The following is a 21,491-nucleotide window of genomic DNA, read 5'->3' as shown; positions in this document are numbered from 1 at the left end:
GAAATCTTTGAAAAATATCGGGGACAACAATTTTATGCTGCAATAAATCATACGCAATAAGAACAAGTAAAATTTTAAATTAATAATATAAACTTCTTTTTAAAGTTTGGACAAGCGATTAACAAAAGTTGTTAGGGTTGGAGTAAAATCGTGTTTTTTATACTATAGAGTGTAGATTTAATTACAACTGAGAGAATTACTGGATTTGTTTGCTTGATATCCGCTCTAATTCTCGCCCTAACTTTGTTGTTAATAAGAATCTGGAGGAGACAATCAATGTTATGATCCTTCCTTTATCACTAAAAAGGTTGCGCACTGCTAATAATTTTTATTCGTTTACAAGCTATTTTTATCTTAATTAATTCTTGTACAAAGAATCTTCCAATATATGATAAGATAGTGATCAGAGATTATTTACGTTACTATTAGGTTTTTTAAAAATTAGCCTCTACCATTTTTTCGGATCATGTTATCCAAATTAGGGAATTTCAAAATCATTGATACCTCTTTTAGAAATAAGGAATTATAAACGTGTTAACCTCTTATTGAACGATAAAATTACTTGTAAATTTATGGTTGGTTATGTACATCAATTGAATATTACAAATACAATATAGAAGGTTGTAAACCAAAAACTTTCATGCGATGCGTTTTAACAGTCAAAGATTTCAGTATTGCACCTGAGAAATATGTTGTGCAAACTTAAACGTTTTCCTTTGATCGGTATTTATAGTTTTATTATTCATTGCTAATATCATATTTCATTATTGACAGTTGATCTAATTTTTTTTTAACAAATTAGGTTGTGTCCTTTACATTTTATTCATTATTACGATCGCTCACGTTACTGCTATTACTAACGATGAACTATCACAAGATACTGCGACCCAGACACAGTCTGTAATAATAACGGAGAAGTCAGACGGTTTATATAAGTTGGAAGAAAAACTGAGTGGTAAGTTCAGGCCAAAAGGTTTGCATAAACTTAAAATAGTTTCTATAACTAATAATTTTGTATATTAGCTGATGAAATATATCAAAAGGCGTTAAGAATACTCCGAACATTGAAATCATCACAAAAAAAGCGATTTGAGTTTGATGAAACAGATCCTAGTCTCCTCCTCCTTTCATATCGGCTTTTGACAAAGTTTATCTTCTCCATTTTCGGATTACGTTCCCCAGTTGCGGATAATTCTGAAATAGGAAAACGGATTATTGCTGAATATAAGCATCCAAAATTGATTAGAGCAGTTGAATTATTAGAGAAGGCTGCTTTCGAATATAATCATAATGGCGCATTATTTACTCTTGGAGAAATAAATTTTGTAAGTAGTTATGAATACTTCTTCGTCAATATTTAAAAATTTTTATTAATTTTTTGTATTAATTGTCATTTAAGTACGCAAAGTATACACATCCTCGTAATTTAACGGCTGCTCTCTATTATTATCGTGAATTAGCAAATCGGTCTGGAAATGCGACAGCACAACAAATGATTGGATTCATGTACGCGACAGGTATAGGAAATGTTGTTGAAAGAGATCAGGGAAAGGTTAGTAACATTTTTCAATTATGTAATTAATCCATATTCTCGAAAGATAAAACTTAATTGAGTAAGTTAATTAGGCTTTATTATATCATACTTTTGCCGCGCTTGGACGTGATACTGCCGCGGAAATGACACTTGGTTATCGCCACTTAATGGGTATTGGAGTGCCACGCAGTTGTGAAGATGCAGTTTTTTATTATAAACGTGTAGCAGATAAAGGTAGCTTATTATACCAAAATTTTTTTCACTTAACATCGAATAAATATTTTAAGCATCGATTTTCTTTTAGCAATTGATTATTATAAGTCTGGTCCGCCTGGTGGTCATCAGCTTCCTCCTCCTCCTTTCAAAACCAGATTATACGATGAAGATGGTGGGGTGTATGGATATGGAGCTAGTGGGGGTCCTGGTCATGCATCGAAGCATGGTGACCAAGCTGTTTTGGATGATATACTAGAGTTTTATCATTATTCAGCTGAAAATGGAGATGTAACAGCTCAGGTGGGGTGTTTAATATAAGGTAGTTATCATGTTGAATTGTTGTAACTGATTCTTTTATTTCCGCTATAGCTAGGTTTAGGGCAATTGTATTATCAAGGAACTCGTAATATTCATCAGAATTTCCAGCGTGCATACAATTATCTCAAGAATGTTGCTAATAAATATTGGATAACAGAGAATCCGTTTGAGGATCTACCCAATATGAACTCTAAGCAAAGGATTGCTGCTGGACAGGCGGCCGGAATTTTAGGAAGAATGTATTTGCGTGGTGAAGGAGTTGAACAAGATAACAAAACAGCTCTCAAATGGTTTATAAGAGGTGTCCGACTGGTTTGTTGATATTTGATTTCAGATTCATATGTTTTACTAGCGAATTAATTAAGTGATATTAAATAACTGTTAAAATATAGGATGATCCGGCTTCTTGGAATGGACTCGGTATTATGTATATGGAAGGTATTGAAGTGAAAAAAGTAAGTGTAGATTCATCTTTTGCTTCCCTATTAAATTCATATATATATATACAACTACTTAAATTTAATAATAATAGGATCTTGAACAAGCCATGCGTTTATTCAAATTTGCGGCAGAAAAAGAATATACCGAAGCACAAGTGAATTTGGGTTTAATTTACTTGCGTAGGTTGGAGTTTTGACTATTGTTTTCTATATTTATCATTAATTCGTGAATAACTATATTTTTATATCTAGATCAGAAAGGTAGCTACGAGGCCGCTTTTGAATTTTTCCGATTAGCCGCAGAACAAAAACATATACTGGCTCAATATTACTTAGCTGAAATGTATGAGGAAGGATTAGGGGCTGAAAGATATTGTACAGCAGCCGCGGTATGTACACATTTTCTCCCATGTATTTTTACTTACAATTTATTAATTATATTAATTGAACGAATTATTTTAGTATTATAAAATGGTGGCAGAACGAGGCGATTGGTTACATTCACCATTTCTAATAGCATATACATCATATCGTACAGGTGACAGAGACAGCGCATTGATTAACTATTTACTAGCTGCAGAAAGAGGTTATGAATTAGGTCAAGCAAATACTGCATGGTTATTGGATCAAGGTATTTTGTTAATTTTAGTTAATTTGAGGTTGATTTGGAAACGAATAGATGTTTTATATTTTTTTGTATTTGATTGTAGATAAATCGCGATGGCATCCACCACACTTAATACCAAAGATAGATCCATTTCGGGAGAGATTGGCATTAATTTATTGGACACGATCAGCCAATCAAGGAAATGTTGATTCACGTGTAAAAATGGGAGACTATTATTTTAAAGGATTTGGTACTGAAGTTAATTATGAAAAGGCTGCTGCTTGTTATCAGGTAGCTGCAGAAGTTGAATTAAGTGCGATGGCTATGTGGAATCTTGGTTGGATGCATGAAAATGGAATAGGAGTAGCTAAAGTTTGTATCGTACTTTTATTTTTCATTTTTAATACATTAATCTATAATATTTATTTTCATATAGGATTTTCATCTCGCGAAAAGATGGTATGATCAGTCCCTTTCAACCAATCCTGACGCGTATCTACCAGTAACATTGTCTTTAATTAAATTATATACAAAAAGTTTTTGGAATTACATTACCGGATATGGAACTTCAGCGGATGATTCAGATGAATCATCCAAACGGTTATGGTATGATCCAATTTTTAATAGTGAAAGGGAAGAAAGTGATGGGTCAGTAACGACTAAAGAAACTAATGAGCGAGAAGGGTGGGATGCAGTGGGTCCAGATGAACAATTAATTAAAAGTTATAATGCCCGTAAAAAAGGCGTTGATGAATTTTCCGAATCTTCGGACATTACAGATGAAGAATATGATGAGGAAGAATATGAGAGTGAAGATTTAATGGAGAATTTAATGATATTAGTAATGTGTCTTTTAGTTGGCTGGTTGGTGTATTTAAGACAATTGAGATGGAATCAAGCAGAAAACAATCGTGCAGGAGGAGGGGGAGGTGGCGGTGGTGGCGGCGGTGCTGGTGCTGGTGGTGCTGATGGTGCTCGTGCATGGTGACAGTGTTGATATGGAACTTTACAGCTATCCATAAATTAACTTATTATATCAATGTGTTGATTTCCTGAGAACTCTAACTTATCTCACTAACTTTATTTACATGCTAAAAGGAACCAACGTGTGTGATCATCAATTTCTGGTATTATCAGAATTATATTGTGCGAGAGAGGAAAATTAATATCCAAAATCAAAACTTTATTTAGTATAATAAATTAATTTTTTAATTAATATTAATTAAATCAAACTGATTTATTTGATGAGCTATAGGACTAATGTAATGATGCATATCATCCGTTGATAGTTACCTTCATGTTATCAAAAAGTATCGTTCAGACAAGTATAAAATCTTAAAACAAATTCTTTTTTATTCTTTTTTTTCTTTAATTAAATAGCGATATTAGCTAGCTTTATTAAACCAATAAATACTTCGAAAATAGAAATTTTTAGGTGTTAAAATTTATGAAAATATTACATTTATTGAGAAACTCTATAATTTTTCAAATTATTTACATTAAAATATAATATCCAAACAGAACTACACATTAAAAAAAAAAAAATTAAATCAGGAAGTTGAATCTATATTCATAGCGGATGATTTATCATCAATGATCTGTTTCTTTTCAATTGTATTTTCAACATGCAATTTAATGGTTGATAATGGGTCAGCCTTAAAAGCAGAATGGTTTAATACTTTATGAAATCTTTGAATTTCACTCATCCTAAAATAATATAAGAGATTTCGTCAATTATATATCAATTTTAAATGAATTGATTTTATAAGAAATATACACTTACGCAACAATTTTTCGTGCAGATTTTGATTTTACAGATTTTAAATTTAATACTAAATTTGAATTTTGTGACTTCTTTTTTGTTTTTTTGTCTTGTCCTTTTTGATTAGTTGATTCAACTTTATTAATATCTGGGAGATATTCTTTTAAATCAGAAATATTTAAAGTAGTTTCCTCTTCACAAACATCCATTTGCCGTGATTTTTTCTTTTTCTTTTTGTTTTTCTTTGATCTTTGTGTAGATGTTTTAGTAGGCTCAAATTCTTTTCATAAAATCAATAAAAATTACCAATTAATATATACTCATAAATAATATGGTTGTAAATTTATTAACCTTACTTTTTATCCATTTTTCATGTCGCTCTCTTGCTTTTTCTTTTTTGGTATTAGATATTTTTGGAAGTAATTTTTCTTCCGCATTTGGCTTACAAAAAAAAAACTATCAGACAAAAAAAAAGAACTGTATTAAATGTATTAAACCGACAAATATGCTAACTCACCTCTTCCTCATTAAGAGCCGATCCAATTACAACTTTTTCTACTTTATCGGCTGATACTGCAAATTTTCTGTTGGGAACATTGTAATGAAGTGATTTGCGAGTTTTTCGTACTTTTGGCTAATATATAATAAAAAAAAAGAGCACATTAATTATGCTCAATGATAAAGCTCATTTAAAAAATTAAAGTTTACCATTATAAACTTTTAAAAAGTTTTTGGAGGAAAAAAAAGTTAAATGGATCAATCCATGCCTCTAAAACTATGATGTCAGGTGATAAAACTAAGGCACAGTTGAGAATAGGTAATTTAGGAATCTCAATAATTATTTATTTAGTTTATATACACTATTTATGAAATATTACTTTCATTATTGAATCTTAATTGTTGAATTTTTTTTTTAATCATCTTTTGTTAATTTCATTTTTATAAAAAGGTTCATTTTTCTTAAATTCTTAATTACTTGGTGTTCTTGACCTATTATCATGTGATAAGTTGATCAAATCGATTTCAAAATAATGTGTTTCTTGGGTGACATTGCCCAATATAAAATGGTATAGTAGATAATATACTGGATTTATTAAATAATCAAATTAACATCTAAATAAGTAATTGGAATTAAACACTATTGTAAATTACACAAAGCATATAGGATGATTTCTATTTAATTAAAATCTGAACTAAAAAATACAATAAATGCATAAATATACCCTTTCTAACCCCCTAATAATATGATAATTATGAGTAAAATCCCATTCATAATATTTTTTATTTTTTCCATTTCCACTAGTTTTAATTTACCACGATAAGGTTTTAAGCCTTTCCATATTGGACTTTCACCAGGTCCCTGTGGAGGTATTATCGTTGTATCTTCTGTAGAAGGAGCTAAAGGACAATATTTTTTACTACCATCTATGTGTCGACCAAATCCATTTGGACATCATCCACCAGGTACACATACTTGACCTGCTCCTTTACCTTTACAACAATTAAAATTTGGAGGAGCGCATGAACCATTTGGACATTGACCAGTTCCATGTGGACAGCAACCACCACGTGCACAAAATGAATTTAAAGGGCAACATTTGTTATTTGGGCATTGACCACTCCCATATGGACAAATAGCTTCTATTTTAAAAGAAATTCTATCAAGCAATTGATTGCCTTCCCATTCTATGCTGAAGGTTAAGGTAGTAAAAATAAGTATTAAGGTAAGAATCTTTACGATAAAATGATTCATCTTTAATTTCAGTTGTTTAAAAGAAAATTTTAGAAAATTATACAACTTTGAGAATTAGAACAACGTGTATTTATTAAAATTGCAAAAGGTCATTAAACAACACTATTACATAAAAGTAAAACAAGGATTTGTTGAACAGTTTTAAAAACTACATTCGCAAAAGTAAAAATCTTTGAACCGATCAAATAAACAAATAGATTATTAAAATTGCGTCCAAAAAAGTAAAGACGGAATTTGAAATCGCTTTTAATAATGTAACACTATGTAACATCACTCGAAAAACAAAATTTATTTTTCTTGGCTATGACATGAAACCATATGCGTGTAAATTGTGTAGACATTTAAATTTTTCAGCCCGCCAGATTTGTATCACACGTACTTTTCTCGGTATTAAAAAATTCAACATTACATTTAAAAAATATTATAAACTCCATTTAACATCGTTTCTCGCCTTGCTCTTTCTTCACACAACATTATATTTAAAAAAACTCTGTTCTTTTCCTTAAATTTAATTATCAAATTTCGGTTCATTTCTTAACGTAACACTATTAGGTTCTTTTCATTATCTTCATTAATTAGTATCTTTAGCTGCCATATATTTTGAACCTAATTGAAAAATAGCAAATCAATTATTGTAAATAATTTATTAATATTGGAAAATCTTTTTAATTATTTATATTTTTTTTTCTAGTTGTATAAAAAAGAAACAAAAAATAAATACTAAAAATTTAACATGTCGTCTGTTCTGAAAATTATGGTTAAAAAAGTATGCAATAATAGAAGTTATATTCTAACGGTACAGATGGCTACTACTTGATCCCACTCACCACGTAAATTACATAGTTCGATTTCAATATACAAAATGATAACTTTTAAAACGAGGGAATCGAATCGAATCCGAATCTAATCGAATCGAGACAATCCAAATCGAATCGAATCGAATCGAATCGAATCTGATCAATTCGTGGTGAATGATGAACACTGTTCAAAGTCTTAAAACAATGAATCAATTTTAATTAAATTATATTGAACATAATATATATTACGAACAATTTATAAAGTAATACAAAGTATTTATGACTTTTTACAAATTCTTTTTTATAAATCAGGCAAGAAAATAATAATTATATAAAATACAATAAATATATAAGCTAGTACATTGTACACAGAGAAAATCATCCCTTTTTTAACTAAACAGAAGTTTTAAATTATAATTTCATATTTTAAAACATATTTCTTTTCTTCTTATCATTATTATATTTATTCCTTTTACAGGTGATTTAATCATATATCATCACTAACAGGATCCATCAAACCTGAATGATATATATATATCCTTGTCTGTTTAATTAGTTAAATGCGGTAGAATCTGATGTTGAGGTATGGGATAAGGTTGTTATAAAGTTGGATATACAGTAGTTTTAGTTAGTTTATACTTGTAATTTGGATATCTCTCGGAATGAAGATTTCGAATTGCACTGCGCCACAACATCCCAGTGACTTTACTAATAACTCTCATATTGCATTATACAATAATACACAATTCATTTATATAATAGTGGACAATTGCTAGATACTCAAATATCAGTTAACCAGATATCTAATTTTTGATACAATATTTACGGGATTAATAATAATTGTATTATCTGTCATCCATAGATGGAACCCTAATATTTTCTCCACTAGTTCGACTTTTCCATAATGGTCTTTCATTAAGTTCTCTTAGAGGTACTTTCATTGTGTCGCTTTTGCTGCATCTTCCGCACCATATAGGCATCGACCAAATCTATGTCTAAAGCATTTATCAATTATCACTACACATATTTGACCTTGTGTGTCAAACCCTCCTTCTATACGACAATTTACATTTGAGGCATTTTGGATTGATTAGATCCACATGGATAGTATATACCACCATGCGTGCAAAGCGTTTTTAAAGAACAATGTTTATTATTTGAACATAGAACACTTTTAGGTGAGTAATGCAAACAAACATATGTATAGATTAGTAGCTTCCAATGCAAGAGAAATCCGTCATGCAATTTGTTATCTCTCATGATAAAAGTGGGTTTTCGTCTAAAGGTTATAATAGTAAATTTAAAGTGTTAACTGTTAGGATAAAAATCTTTACAATAAAATTATTCAACTTTAATTTGCTAACAATATTTTTTTTTAATAAGGAAATTTTATTACTAATATAAATAATAGTCATAAACATCCTGATCGTTAATAAATGCATTCACAGATGTATAAAATACGTCACTAAAAAGTAACAATGTAATATCATTAAATCAAAGAAGGATAATTTATTATCTTATTTGTTAAAGATGTCACGCATAATGTAGTCCCAGCACTTTGACACAATGTTGACGAGCCTAAATGTTAATAAGAGTAAAAAGTTAACTAAGCCGTCGAGTCGATTTATAGGAAAACTTATATCGCACTAGCAGCAGCTCAAGGCTCCTGTTGATTATACAAATAGATAGAGATACAGTAAGTTGTCAGAACCATAAACAAACTTCTGCTATAATACACTGATGCTTTACCTAATGATATGCTTAAACAACTCTATCGGATTATTGGACTGATCAAGTATTTCATTTATCCGCTAGTCTTACAGTACTATACATACGGTAAGTTACATTAAGTTTGAAATGTTGGAATTATCGGAATCGATCCGTTGTTCATAAAATATTGTCAAAGATAATTATGAACAATTGATTGTAAAAGAAATTTTATCCCTTTCTCTCCGAAATTGCCATTTCCGGAATTTCATCATATAACAATATTCGGAGTATAAATAAATGACCCCTTCGTAAAATTAATCCGAATCAGTATTAACCCAAGCTTTCATAAAATATTGTCAAAGATAATTATGAACAATTAACTTGTGGTAAATTGCATAACACTAGCGTTAATTGCAAAAGAAATCCTCCCAGAACAACATTCGGAATATAAATAAATGACTCTTCGTAAAACTAATCCGAATTCAGTATTAACCCAAGCTTTCATAAAATATTGCTATTAATTTCTCTCTGAAATTGCCAGTATTTCATCATATGACAACACTCGGAATATAAATAAATGACCCCTCGTAAACTAATCCGAATTCAGTATTAACCCCAATCTTTCATAAAATATTGCTATTAATTTCTCTCTGAAATTGCCGGTATTTCCATCATATGACAACATTTGGAATATAAATAAATAAATGACCCTTCGTGAAACTAATCCGAAATCAGTATTAAGCCAAGATGAGTATCATCTTTTCTCGATCTTTGCTTACTATATGTCGAATGATTGAACCAAGAAAGTTTTGATGTTGACTCAGGAATGGAAATACGATTCAAAATGTTTTTGAATCAACGTTTTGCTTTGGAGAACGGGGGATCATCAAAATAAATGTGATATTGGTCTATCAGCATTCTAAACTTCCTCCTTATAAGAATCGTAAATATATGTGAGAAATCTCGGAGTTGATTCGCAGAAAAATAAGAAGGGGACTTAAAAGAGTACAAATGTCTTGATTGTCGATGATTTATGATTTTCAGTATAATGATCTAAAAAAGGAGGTTAATATAACGGATTAACTTTACCAATGGGAATTTAAAATATATAATGTCCGTAAGAGATCTCGGAATTGATTTATCGAAAAATAGGAAAGAGAATGTTTTAAAAAAAAGCACGATATTTTGATTGTTTGATTGTCCAAAAAAGGGATGACATAATAACGGATGACTCCTCATTTCTCAATGAGAATTATAATTTATAATATCATGAGATATCGACCGAAGGAGGACTTGATTGCCGATGATGATCCAAAAAAAAGATGGCATGATAACGGACAATGAGAAATAAAATTCTCTAGCTCAAATCTATTATTAAACGTACACTAAATAATATTGTGTATCTATAAAATACTGTAAATAAATAAAAGTAGTTGATAATGAATAAAATGACTGATACAAACTTTGATAGTGCTTTTTAACTAATTGTAAATGATGTATTGAAAGTACAAATATGATAAACGCATTAATAATATTGTTTAACTGTAACTCTTTTGTGGGGAAACATTTAAAAGATTCTGGTTAATTCATTTTCATTATAATCACATCAATCTATTACGTGTGAAACATTATCCTGCAACTTGTAAATCAACTAAATTGTGTTAAAATGATTAATTTTTTGTCATTACGCGTCATGAACATGAATGCGTTGAATTAACGCTAAATAATAAATACGTTAAAATACATTAAAAAAATACTAAATACTTTATTAAAAACCAAACTAAGAAAAAATGTCTTCAAATACAAACAAACTTTTGGCTTCTATTCAAAAAATCGCAAAAGTTCATAATACCGAAGTTACTGCGAAAAAAATAGATGCAATACTAAAAGCTGGTTTCGCCGATTTTACATGTAATTACTGGTAAATTACTTTTTTATTAAAATAAATTTATATTTTACTTGTTAATTAGATAATTACTTTTTTTAAAAAAAAAAAAAAGATTTCGATGGAACTGTAACAAAATATTATAGAAATAAGGAAAAAAAGAACGTAGTCCCGGTTCTCATCTCATATTATCATCAAGTTCACGATTAACCGATGAAGTGTGTAAAATAAAAATAAATTTCTCTTTGAAAATTATTTTATATATATATTTTAATATATTAAATCAAAAATATTGTTATTAGTTTAAAAAAAAAACAAAGGAATTAGTTGATAAATATTATCCGATTGAAGTTAATAATCAATTAACAGAAGAACAAAAATGGCCATATATGATTGAATGGTGGACTCAAGCTCATCAGCTATTAATTGATCAAAAAATCAATAAAGATGATGTAGCTGCTATGGTAGCTGAAACTCCTGTGGATATAAGGGAAGGTTTAAGAGAATTGATCGAAACATGTAATGAGAAAAAAATACCATTTCTGGTGTTTTCTGCCGGAGTTAAGAGTAATTATTATTTATTATTGTTGTTATGTTTTTATTTTTTTTTTATGAAAAAAAAAAACTAATAAAAAATTTTTAATTCATAAAGATGTGATTGAAGAAATTTTAATCGCAGAAAAACTTTATCATAGCAACATGCATGTTGTATCCAATAAAATGATCTTTAATCCGGAGACAGGAATATGTGATGAATTTGCAGAACCATTGATTCACATTTTTAACAAATCTGAAGTTGCAATTAAAGAATCATATTATCATAAAACAATTGAGGATAGAAAAAATGTTATTTTACTTGGAGATTCTATCGGAGATCTTAAAATGTCTAGTGGAGTTAAACATGATGTTTGTTTAAATATAGGATTTTTAAATTATGATAACGATGAAGTATTAAAAATATATTTAGAAAAATTTGATATTGTTGTAACCGGTGATGGTCCTATGGAAGTTGCTAATATGATTTTACGAGCGATTAATCATTAATTAATTTACGCATATAATAGTAATTACTTTTTTTTTTGATTACATGTAATAATAATAATAATTACGTTTTTTTTTTAATTTACATGTAATAATAATAATTACTTTCTTATTTCATAATAAAATATTGATAAATAATTGTCGTGGTTGGTGCCTTTGTATAAATATCAATAAAATGATCGATATACATGAAAATACTATTATACATCTATTTTTCTGTGGAGATTGGAAATTTATGTATAGTAAGAAAATAGGTTTGAAAGTCATGGTATAAGTTGGGCCACATAAATCAACTGAATCATGAATCGGGTTTGGGTTTTGGAAGTCATGGTATGGTATGAATCACGAAACCATGTAATAAGTTGGGCTACGTGATTATGAATCGGGTTTTGAAAGTCATAGTATATAGTATAAGTTGGCTACGTGAATCATCTGAATCATGAATCAGGTTTTGGAAACCATGTTATAAATTGGACTATGTGATCATGAATCGGGTTTTGGGAACCATGATATAAATTGGACTACGTGATCATGAATCGGGTTTTGAAAGCTATAAGCTGAGCTACGTGGAATCAAATGAATCATGAATCGGATTTTGAAAGCCAAGGAGTTAGGCTACGTGAATCAACTGAATCATGAATCGGGTTTCATGTTATAAATTGGACTATGTGATCATGAATCGGGTTTTGAAAATCATAGTATGGTATAAGTTGGCTACGCGAATCAACTGAATCATGAAACCATGTTATGAGTTGAACTACAGCTAATGATTTTAAGCGCTCTTTGAACTAGTAAATTTAAACAACATATTATACATATTATCATTTAAAACAATTACAATGATTTAAGATATTCTCTAATGATGGTTGTTATTTTATTATTAAAATAAAATAATAATAATAATAATAAAAAGATGTTCCTGAAACAAAATAATCTTTAACGATTAAGAACAATACCATCGAACTAAAATAAATATAAAAAAAAAATTAATATAGGTTTAAAAAAAAATTATATATATATATATACATTCTTTAATACTCACCCTTTGTTTAAACCATTTAATGGTTTCATCTTTGGTAACACGATGATTAAAACCAATCTTCTTTTGAGATTTTCTTCTTCTAGATACTCTAGCACCAGGTCTACCCAATACCACATAAAAATCCATACCATAAATACCAATAGAAGGATCATATTTTATACCCAAATCAATATGTTCTTGAATACCAAAACCAAAATTTCCAGTTTCAGAAAAATTACTTCTTTTTAATTCATATTCTTTAACTTTTAAACCACGTTCTAAAATTTCTTCAGCTTTTGGACCACGTACAGTAACATGTACAGCAATTTTTTCATTACGTCTAATACCAAAAGAACGTACAGTATAACGAGCTTTTGAATATACAGGAGTTTGACCTGTAAGTTGTTCAAGTACTTTAGCAGCTCTAGTCAAACGATCACCTGATTCTCCTACACAAATATTTAAAACTAATTTTTCAATGCTTAATTCTCTCATAGCATTAACGGTTGGTGTTTTATCTTTTTCATTTGATTTATTAGATTTGTTGGATTTATTAGCGTTGGATTTATTAGCAGACTAATTAAAAAATATTGTGTAATTTTAGACTAATTATAACCTTAATAAAAAACCTTTATAACCTTATAACCTAATAAAATAAAAACTTTCTTACCATGATGGATGGATATAATTTTAAAACCCAAAAGTTAAAATGTCCTTTCGAGTATGTGAATTAGAAGAGAAGGAAAAAAAAAAAAATTTTAAAAAAAATCATTTTTATGTAACATAAGCCACTCGTCCATCTCGATCACGGAAGTCACGTTATCAACTTTTACAAATTTTGCACGTGAGAAATTTCCTTAATTCCGGCCAAAATGAAAGACGCTAAAAACGTCATATTACAATTACAGTTAATTAACAAGTTGAACAAGTTGGACGTTTTGGTCATATGAAAAATATGAAATGATAACATTTAGTTACTTTTTTTTTACAAATATCTGATATTCCCACATTTTTTTAGTTTTCCCGCCAAAAAAAAAATTTTTTTTTTTACTAAACTTTACAAAGGCACAATAATCAAATAATAATAATACAAAAATATAAAAAATCAAAAAAAATATAACCAAATAGTAAATTAAAATTAGTATTGTTTATATTGGATTAATAATAAAAAGAAAATCCTTTTTTTCGTTTTTTGAAAAGCAGTTTTTTTAAGGATTTTCCGAAATTTTATAATAATTATAATAATAACCTGTATAATAATATTAGAGTTGCAGGAAAAATTACAAATTAAAAATTACTTAATAATTGTGATTAATTGAATTAAATTGTATTAATTGTTAAAAAAAAAAAATTTACTTTAAATAATTATTATTATTTAATTGTAAAAAAAATTTCCCGCCAAATTTATTTTTCGAAAAAAAAAAAATTTTTTAGTAAAAAAAAATGATTTAAATTGTTTAATAGATTTTGATTGATTTGATTTACATATGAATCACTTGTGAAATGAACTAATCAAAGGAACGATCATCAAGAAAAAAGCCCGCGCAATTTTTTCATAAGTACTACACGTGGTAATTAGGTTATTACAGTATATAAATTGTATGATGATTTACCAAGATTACCATTTTGTCATGAGATTTTTTTTGCGGGGTAAAAAAAAAAATATGAGGTTAAGTTTATGTGCTAAGCGATAAGCAATATAAACAATTATCATTCCTTATAAATTTTTACACGTTTTTCCCCCAAGTATTTTTTTTAAAGAACAATGTATTTGATTGTTGTAATATTAAAAAGTTTTGGTTTATTTTTAGTTCTTTTAATAACTTCTTCATAAGTAATGATTAAAAGATGACACGAGAAATCATAAATATTACAAAAGTGGCTTTGTGAAAAAAGTTTTTCTTTTTTCTTTTTTTTTTTCAAGGAAAAAAAAAACTCGATTAATATCTTGAATTTTTTTTAATAAAAAGAAATTTTTGGAAATGTTTCGGATTATACAGGAAAATTACACGGGGAATATACGAGAATTATACGGGGATTATACTAGAATTATACGAGAATTTACACGAGAATTTATACGGGAATTATACGGGAAAGTCCAAGCCAATAAATTTTTACATTCATTATAATTAATTGAAATGGGTTAGTAATTCCGCTAGAAATAATAGTAATATAAAAATTAATTTTATAGTATTATAAATGAAACAGATCTCTTTATTAATTGTTAATTACCATTTGTAGTTTAGAATAAAAAAAATCTCGGAATTTTAATATACAACAAAAAATTTGATTTCATTTTAAAATAAGCAAAACTGCAACATTTTTAAAAAAAATTTGTTTCAAGTGTTACAAAGCATAACACATAAATAATTGAGTTTCATTCAAGTAATAGGTTTTTTTTTTAAAACGTTAGAAAAAAATGATAAAACATGAAATTAATCAAGATATTTTTTTTTTCGGTTATTTAAACAGTTAATATTAATTATATTATTTTTCACATTAAGTAACTCAAAAGGTACAATAAAACCCCTTAATATTTTTTTTTATTGTCTAACCCCTTTTTTAGATGGTGATGCAACAATAGGAGCACCAATTAAAACAACGTGGCAAAATTGATGAATAATCGTTTAGGTAATAACTTTACATTATTCATGATTGTAAATGATGCAAATGATGTAATTGATGTAATTGATGTAATTTGTTATTGATGTAATTGATGATTTGATGTAATTTACAAAATTTAAAATAATTGATTATAAAAATTTCAGGGATATATTATAGTAAATAAATAAGGGGATGAATAAATAAAGAATATTATCACGAGTTAAATAAAGATGTAAAGGTAAATTATTACTGGTAAAATATTAACAGTTAACATATTATATTAATAAGATAAAATATTAAGTATTAAGTATTAACATATTATATTAATAGTTAACATACACTTAACATGCACTTAACATACACTTAACATACACTTAACATACACTTAACATACACTTAACATACACTTAACATACTAACACAGTTAAAATACACTTAACATACACTTTAAACTCATTAGCACACAAATTCACAATGTTTATTCATTTTATTAAAATAACGAATCCAGACAACCACCGATAATAAAAAAGGGGAGGATGATCTTGTTTTGTGATTGTGATACATTTAATTGGATGATCGAACGAATCGCTAATCTATTTTCTTAAAAGTTTCCCGCCCAATATTTTTACGAATAAATAAAATGTGGTAAAATATTATTGGTAATTTAATTATAAAAACAATAATAACAAAAAAAGAAAAACTCCATTTTATTCATAAACACGTTTTACAACCATTGTAATACTACTTTAAATGGCAATTTACCATATTTACACTCCGAAGATGAAAAGTGGCGTAAAAAATTTTTTGAAACGGAATTTCTTTTCAAAAAATGATTGATTTTAACTTGTTAAAAAAAATCGAATGAAATTATCGGACCGAGTAAAGCCGAATGTTTTTTTATTGTTTATGATTCCATAAATAAACAATTCCGTATAACAATATGTTACTCGTACTACACCAGTAGAAAAAGGAGATCAGAGTACAAGATAAAAATCTGGTTTTTTAAAATATAAAAATATTTATTTAAGTTTAATCATCATCTAAACATTGCGGTTGTCAAAATATTTAATAATTTTTTTAGATAAAGATATTAAATTAATGAATTACCTATAAAAGTGATATAATAATTTTGGCGCACTGGGCAATTTGTGGACATTACCTTCTAATTCTTATTTGACAGCTATCTTTGGACCATATAAAGTAAAAAAGTGAAAAATCAACGCGCATTTTTTTTTTTATTTCATAATCTTTCTTAGATGGGCGTAATTATTTATTATTTATATCACGTGAGTTTTTCAACCAATAAAAAAAAAATAATTTGTCATTCGAGATCATATAAAAAAATATTGTCCGTATGTACCTGCTTTACCTACAGTACATTCCCGAATTTCCGATATAATAATAATAATAATATATATATATATATATTAGTATATATAATATGATATTCCCTCATTTACCTGTTACCTCATGTCCTCATCCAGATAGATCTTGTTAAATTATTAAATTAACCATTAAAAATTAACTATAATAACCATAATGAATATTCATTTGAACTCATTAAACTTAAACTTTAAAAAATAATTTACATAATTTTACATAATTTTTACTTACATCGAGAATTTTACCTACATGTATATATATTATTATAAAAAAAAGTTGAGAGGTTTGAGCACAACGAGAAATATTTTGGTGGGCTGAAGACAAAATAAAATAAAAAATAAAATAAAATAAAATTTAGACCAATAATTTTATAAAACTTTACTTAAAGTTACGCCACTCTTAGTATAAAGACATTTTCGTTTTCATATAAAATGTTTTTAATTGTCAAAAAAAGGTTGAATTTTTCGCCACTTAAAAAAAAGAATGGTAAAATGGTAAATTTCTCGTTGAACTCGTTGAATTTTTTTAAAAAATTTCAGGAATTTCGAATAATAGGGATTTAAATAGTACATTGTTCTTTTTAAAGTTTTTGTTTTTTTATTTATTTATTTATTTTTTTATTTATTTATCTTTTATTTATCTTTTATTTATTTATCTTTTATTATTATTATTATTATTATTATTATTATTATTATTATTATTATTATTATTTTGAAAAAAGAAATTTTTTTTTCTAGATGATGATGTATGAATATTATTGATAATAATAATAATCTTTTGACATTTTAACCTGATAAGTTTCAAGTTTTTTTTTCCTCACTTTTTTTTTTAAAAAAAAAAAAAAAAAAAATTTAAGGTTATCTGATACAAACCAATTTCAGGACTTATTTTGAAGTTACATATTTTTTTTTAAAAAAAAAACATTACTTATTAGAATGATAGGTAAATGTTATGTTCAAATGATGTAAATAACTCCTTATTTTGTAATTATTGTTTATAAAGTGAAACGTTCTTCCAACCTTCCAAAACTCTTCCCACCCCAAAAAATTTGGATTTTTTGATTTTACCAAATTTAGTCATATTTGAAAATTAGGTTTTATACGTCAAAAAGAAAAATAAGAAAAACCTAAAACTTAAAAAATAAAATTAAAAATTTGATAATAATAATATGACACATGTCAAAAAAAAAAAAAAAAAAAAAACTGAAACCTATAAAAAAAAAAATAATAATAATAATATAATGTATAATATATATATATATATATATATAATATATAATATATTAATATATTAATATATATTACTGTATATTATAATATACTTGTCTTGTGACCTTACCCAAACTTTACCCAAAACCTTTTGTTTGAACATCCCATAATTTGTCCCACATGATCATATTAAATTCCGAAAATGATTAATCCTTTTTAATTACATAAAATTCCATCCTTTTTCCGAGACTTGACATGACATATCTGACATCATTTAATACATAATATGAAATATTTAAAAAGTATAATATGAATATAATGTGTATGCTATAAAACGTATAATGTGTATAATGTGTATGCGTATATAACGTATAATGTATAACTAAATAACGTATAATGTGTATGCGTATACATAATAAAATAATAAAACACAACGCGAAACAATAAAAAGTCAAAAAAAAAAAAAAAAAAGATGAAACTTATTATTTGGTCATTCATTAATATGATCATTATTAATATTATCAATTATAAATCAAATTATTCGCTAAAACGGTTAAAATTGTCAACAAATTGTCTATAAATATTAATAAAGAAATTTGATTTACCATACATAAATTAACATTTATTTAGTAGTTTTGTTTCCCAAGTAAAGTAATTTAACCAGTATTCTCCTTGAGATCGTTTACATGTAGTATTCAAAAAGTTATGTGAGTAATTTATGTAATAATTATAAATTTTTTAATTGCCTTTTTTTCCTTTTATTGTCTTTTTATATTACGCAGTAAATCTTTCACCAATAATTTAATTGCGATACTCTTTTTTGCGATCAAAAATTTCTTGATTATCCTCTTGCATGAGTGATCAATCAGCTTCAATACCGAAATACCGCCCAACCGCTTACTGGGTTGGAGAAAATTAAAATTATTTATTTTTAAACTAAACTCTGTTCAGCCCATTTTATTATTAAAAAAGGTGAAAAAAATGGTTCATCTCTAAACTTTCTATTACGTTGCATTTTTTTTTCGTTTTGTGTGATACAACGCATTTGTTTACTTTATAATTTTAAATCTTTTGAAAATTTGGTAAGCGGATAACAGCCAGGTTTATGGTCTGTCTGCATATAGGCGCTTTTTTTTTTTTTTTTTTTTTTAAAGTTTCGAAATTTTTTTGGCTGTTAAAAAACTTTTTTTTTTTTTTAACCTATATGTGAAATTAATAAACAAAACCGCACTCTTTTTTCTTTCAAAAATAAATTAATTATAATTGACTGCATCACTATTTACCTTATAATACCTATTTGTTTATCTTTTATAACAGGATTTTTTTTAAAAAAAAAAAATTTATTATATTATTATATTATTATACATATATATGTATATATATATATATTTTATAAAAAACCTGTTTATTTAATTTATTTTATAACAAAGGAGTTAAGGCAGCAGGAATTACTTAATGTTTGTTGTGTCAAATTTTTATCGCGTGGCAATTATTGAAAAATCTTAGATAACAATTAAAAAAGAAAATAAAAAAAAAAAGAAATAAAAAAAGTTATGCGGTTTATGCGGGGGGTAATATTTTTTCATCCACTAAGAATTTAAAATGACACGAATATAATTATATTATTTATTACTAAAATAATTTCTGTCAAAACCTAATCTTACACAAAAGTCAGAATAAAGGGGGTTGGAGGGAGGGGTTTTTTTTTTTTTTTAATAATTATAATGTTTTTTTAAATGAATTTAATATTTTATTGGTGTTTCAATATTTTTCGATGGTACGACTGTAAAACAAGTATAAACAATTTTATAATATAAAAAATGTAGTCATCAAAAATATCGGAAATGGTGATCGAATTTTAAATCAATAATCAATCCCGTGATGGATCAATTTTTTTTTGCTTCGGAGAAGACCAGCAAATAAAAATAAAAAAATATTTTTTTTTTATATATATGATCAATATAAAAAAAAAATTATAGTTTCACTTATAATATCAAATCTATAAAAAAATCTATAAAATCATTATAAAATCATTATAAAATCATTATAAATTTCCATAAAATCATTTATAAACCTCCACAAAATCTTTTTTTTTTTTTTTTAAAAAAAAAATCTCTTTTTTTAATATTCCAAGAAAGAAGAAATTAATATATAAATAAAGAAATAATTAAAATCTCTTTTTTTTTTTTCTTTTATGAATCCTTTTATGTACGTGAAAATCTAAAATAAATAATATGTACGTACTTTAAAATAACCATAAATTAAGTATGGTATAGTATATGCATCTAGTGGGAAAAAAAATAGTAGATGCTGATTTTAATTATAAAATTGTGTAACAAAAAGAAAAAGTAACGTTAATTCAAAAAAAGAAACCCAGAATAAAGACCCAAAATTGTATTTAAAATGTACCATGTTCAAAGATGCAAGGTATTTGTTTCGGAAAAGTTTACGAGTACTGCATAATAAAAAAAAAAATGAATCATACGTGACAAAGAATTTATATCATAGTTTCAAATGTACGGTTTAGCGTATGTGAAATGTTGTTCTAAAAATGTGGTTTAATGTGCAATAAATGTAAAAATATGTATAATATATGAAAAAAATATGTTTAATGTGATTAAAAATGTAAATGAAATGTGTAAATGTGTGTAAAATGTGCGATCCAAAAGGTGATCAAAAAAAGATTGATATAACAAATATAACTATAAAATACAACTATAAAAAAATAACAATCTTTTATAACAATCTATCTTTTTATAACAATCTTTTTTTTGAAACCAATCAATTATGTCTCCGAATTAACTAATTTTCTTTACCGACTATTATCTTTTCTAATCTATTACAAACTAGTCCGAGATTGATCCGACAATAATCACTTAATATAGTAATATGATAACGTAAAATAATAATATTAGAGGAGTTTAAACCTTATTAAATCAAGATCATTAAAAAAATAATTTATGGCCATTGTAATTGATTTTTGGGCGTGTATCTGTAATGTAATAAAATTAAGCCATTTATAATATATAACACGCGGCATATATTTAGAATAATTCCTTTAGTAGTAATTTGTGTCAATTTGGCGAAAAGGTGTTACTATTTACTATTACTATTGTTACTCGTTATCTTTTTTTAAATAATCTGATAATCCTTCTCAAAAGATTTTCAATGCTTACCAAAGTGATACGAATGTTTTTATTCTTTGATTCAAT

At 26.7% G+C, this 21,491-nt stretch overlaps 4 protein-coding genes across 4 annotated transcripts; 1 reads left to right on the top strand and 3 right to left on the bottom strand.

The window, feature by feature from the left end:
* Positions 1-689: 689 nt before the first annotated feature.
* OCT59_010288 (uncharacterized protein) lies at positions 690-4,647 on the top strand (the record flags this gene model as incomplete). Its single annotated transcript, XM_066132918.1, has 14 exons — positions 690-723; positions 803-955; positions 1,024-1,325; positions 1,400-1,552; positions 1,627-1,768; positions 1,839-2,050; positions 2,120-2,380; positions 2,461-2,523; positions 2,601-2,688; positions 2,761-2,897; positions 2,971-3,139; positions 3,219-3,487; positions 3,552-3,574; positions 3,653-4,647. The coding sequence occupies 14 exons, from the start codon at positions 690-692 to the stop codon at positions 4,101-4,103; spliced, it is 2,457 nt and encodes an 818-aa protein (XP_066000516.1). The 3' UTR covers positions 4,104-4,647.
* An 18-nt stretch (positions 4,648-4,665) lies between these two features.
* Positions 4,666-5,685, bottom strand: OCT59_010287 (uncharacterized protein; the record flags this gene model as incomplete). The annotated part of the gene is made up of 5 exons (XM_025315199.2): positions 5,586-5,685; positions 5,395-5,511; positions 5,234-5,318; positions 4,899-5,157; positions 4,666-4,822 (listed from the first exon to the last, which is right to left on the bottom strand). The coding sequence occupies exons 1-5, from the start codon at positions 5,586-5,588 to the stop codon at positions 4,666-4,668; spliced, it is 621 nt and encodes a 206-aa protein (XP_025183400.1). The 5' UTR covers positions 5,589-5,685.
* Positions 5,686-6,105: 420 nt separating this feature from the next.
* On the bottom strand, positions 6,106-6,630 carry OCT59_010286 (uncharacterized protein; the record flags this gene model as incomplete). The annotated part of the gene is made up of 3 exons (XM_066132917.1): positions 6,106-6,113; positions 6,192-6,302; positions 6,369-6,630. The coding sequence occupies 3 exons, from the start codon at positions 6,628-6,630 to the stop codon at positions 6,106-6,108; spliced, it is 381 nt and encodes a 126-aa protein (XP_066000515.1).
* Positions 6,631-12,899: 6,269 nt separating this feature from the next.
* Positions 12,900-13,876, bottom strand: OCT59_010285 (60S ribosomal protein uL5). The gene is made up of 3 exons (XM_025323252.2): positions 13,755-13,876; positions 13,106-13,660; positions 12,900-13,026 (listed from the first exon to the last, which is right to left on the bottom strand). Exons 1-3 carry the CDS (start codon positions 13,755-13,757, stop codon positions 13,000-13,002), a joined length of 585 nt encoding a protein of 194 aa, XP_025183403.2. The 5' UTR covers positions 13,758-13,876; the 3' UTR covers positions 12,900-12,999.
* Positions 13,877-21,491: the final 7,615 nt, after the last annotated feature.

This window comes from Rhizophagus irregularis, chromosome 18 (assembly GCF_026210795.1).
Source record: "Rhizophagus irregularis chromosome 18, complete sequence".
NCBI classification, from domain to species: domain Eukaryota; kingdom Fungi; phylum Glomeromycota; class Glomeromycetes; order Glomerales; family Glomeraceae; genus Rhizophagus; species Rhizophagus irregularis.
This window is presented reverse-complemented; position numbering and strand designations above follow the sequence as displayed.

Coding starts and splice junctions, on each gene's coding strand:
- OCT59_010285 (XM_025323252.2), bottom strand. Junction 13,027..13,105: donor TTAAATGGTTTAAACAAAGG/GTGAGTATTAAA, acceptor TATTTATTTTAG/TTCGATGGTATTGTTCTTAA.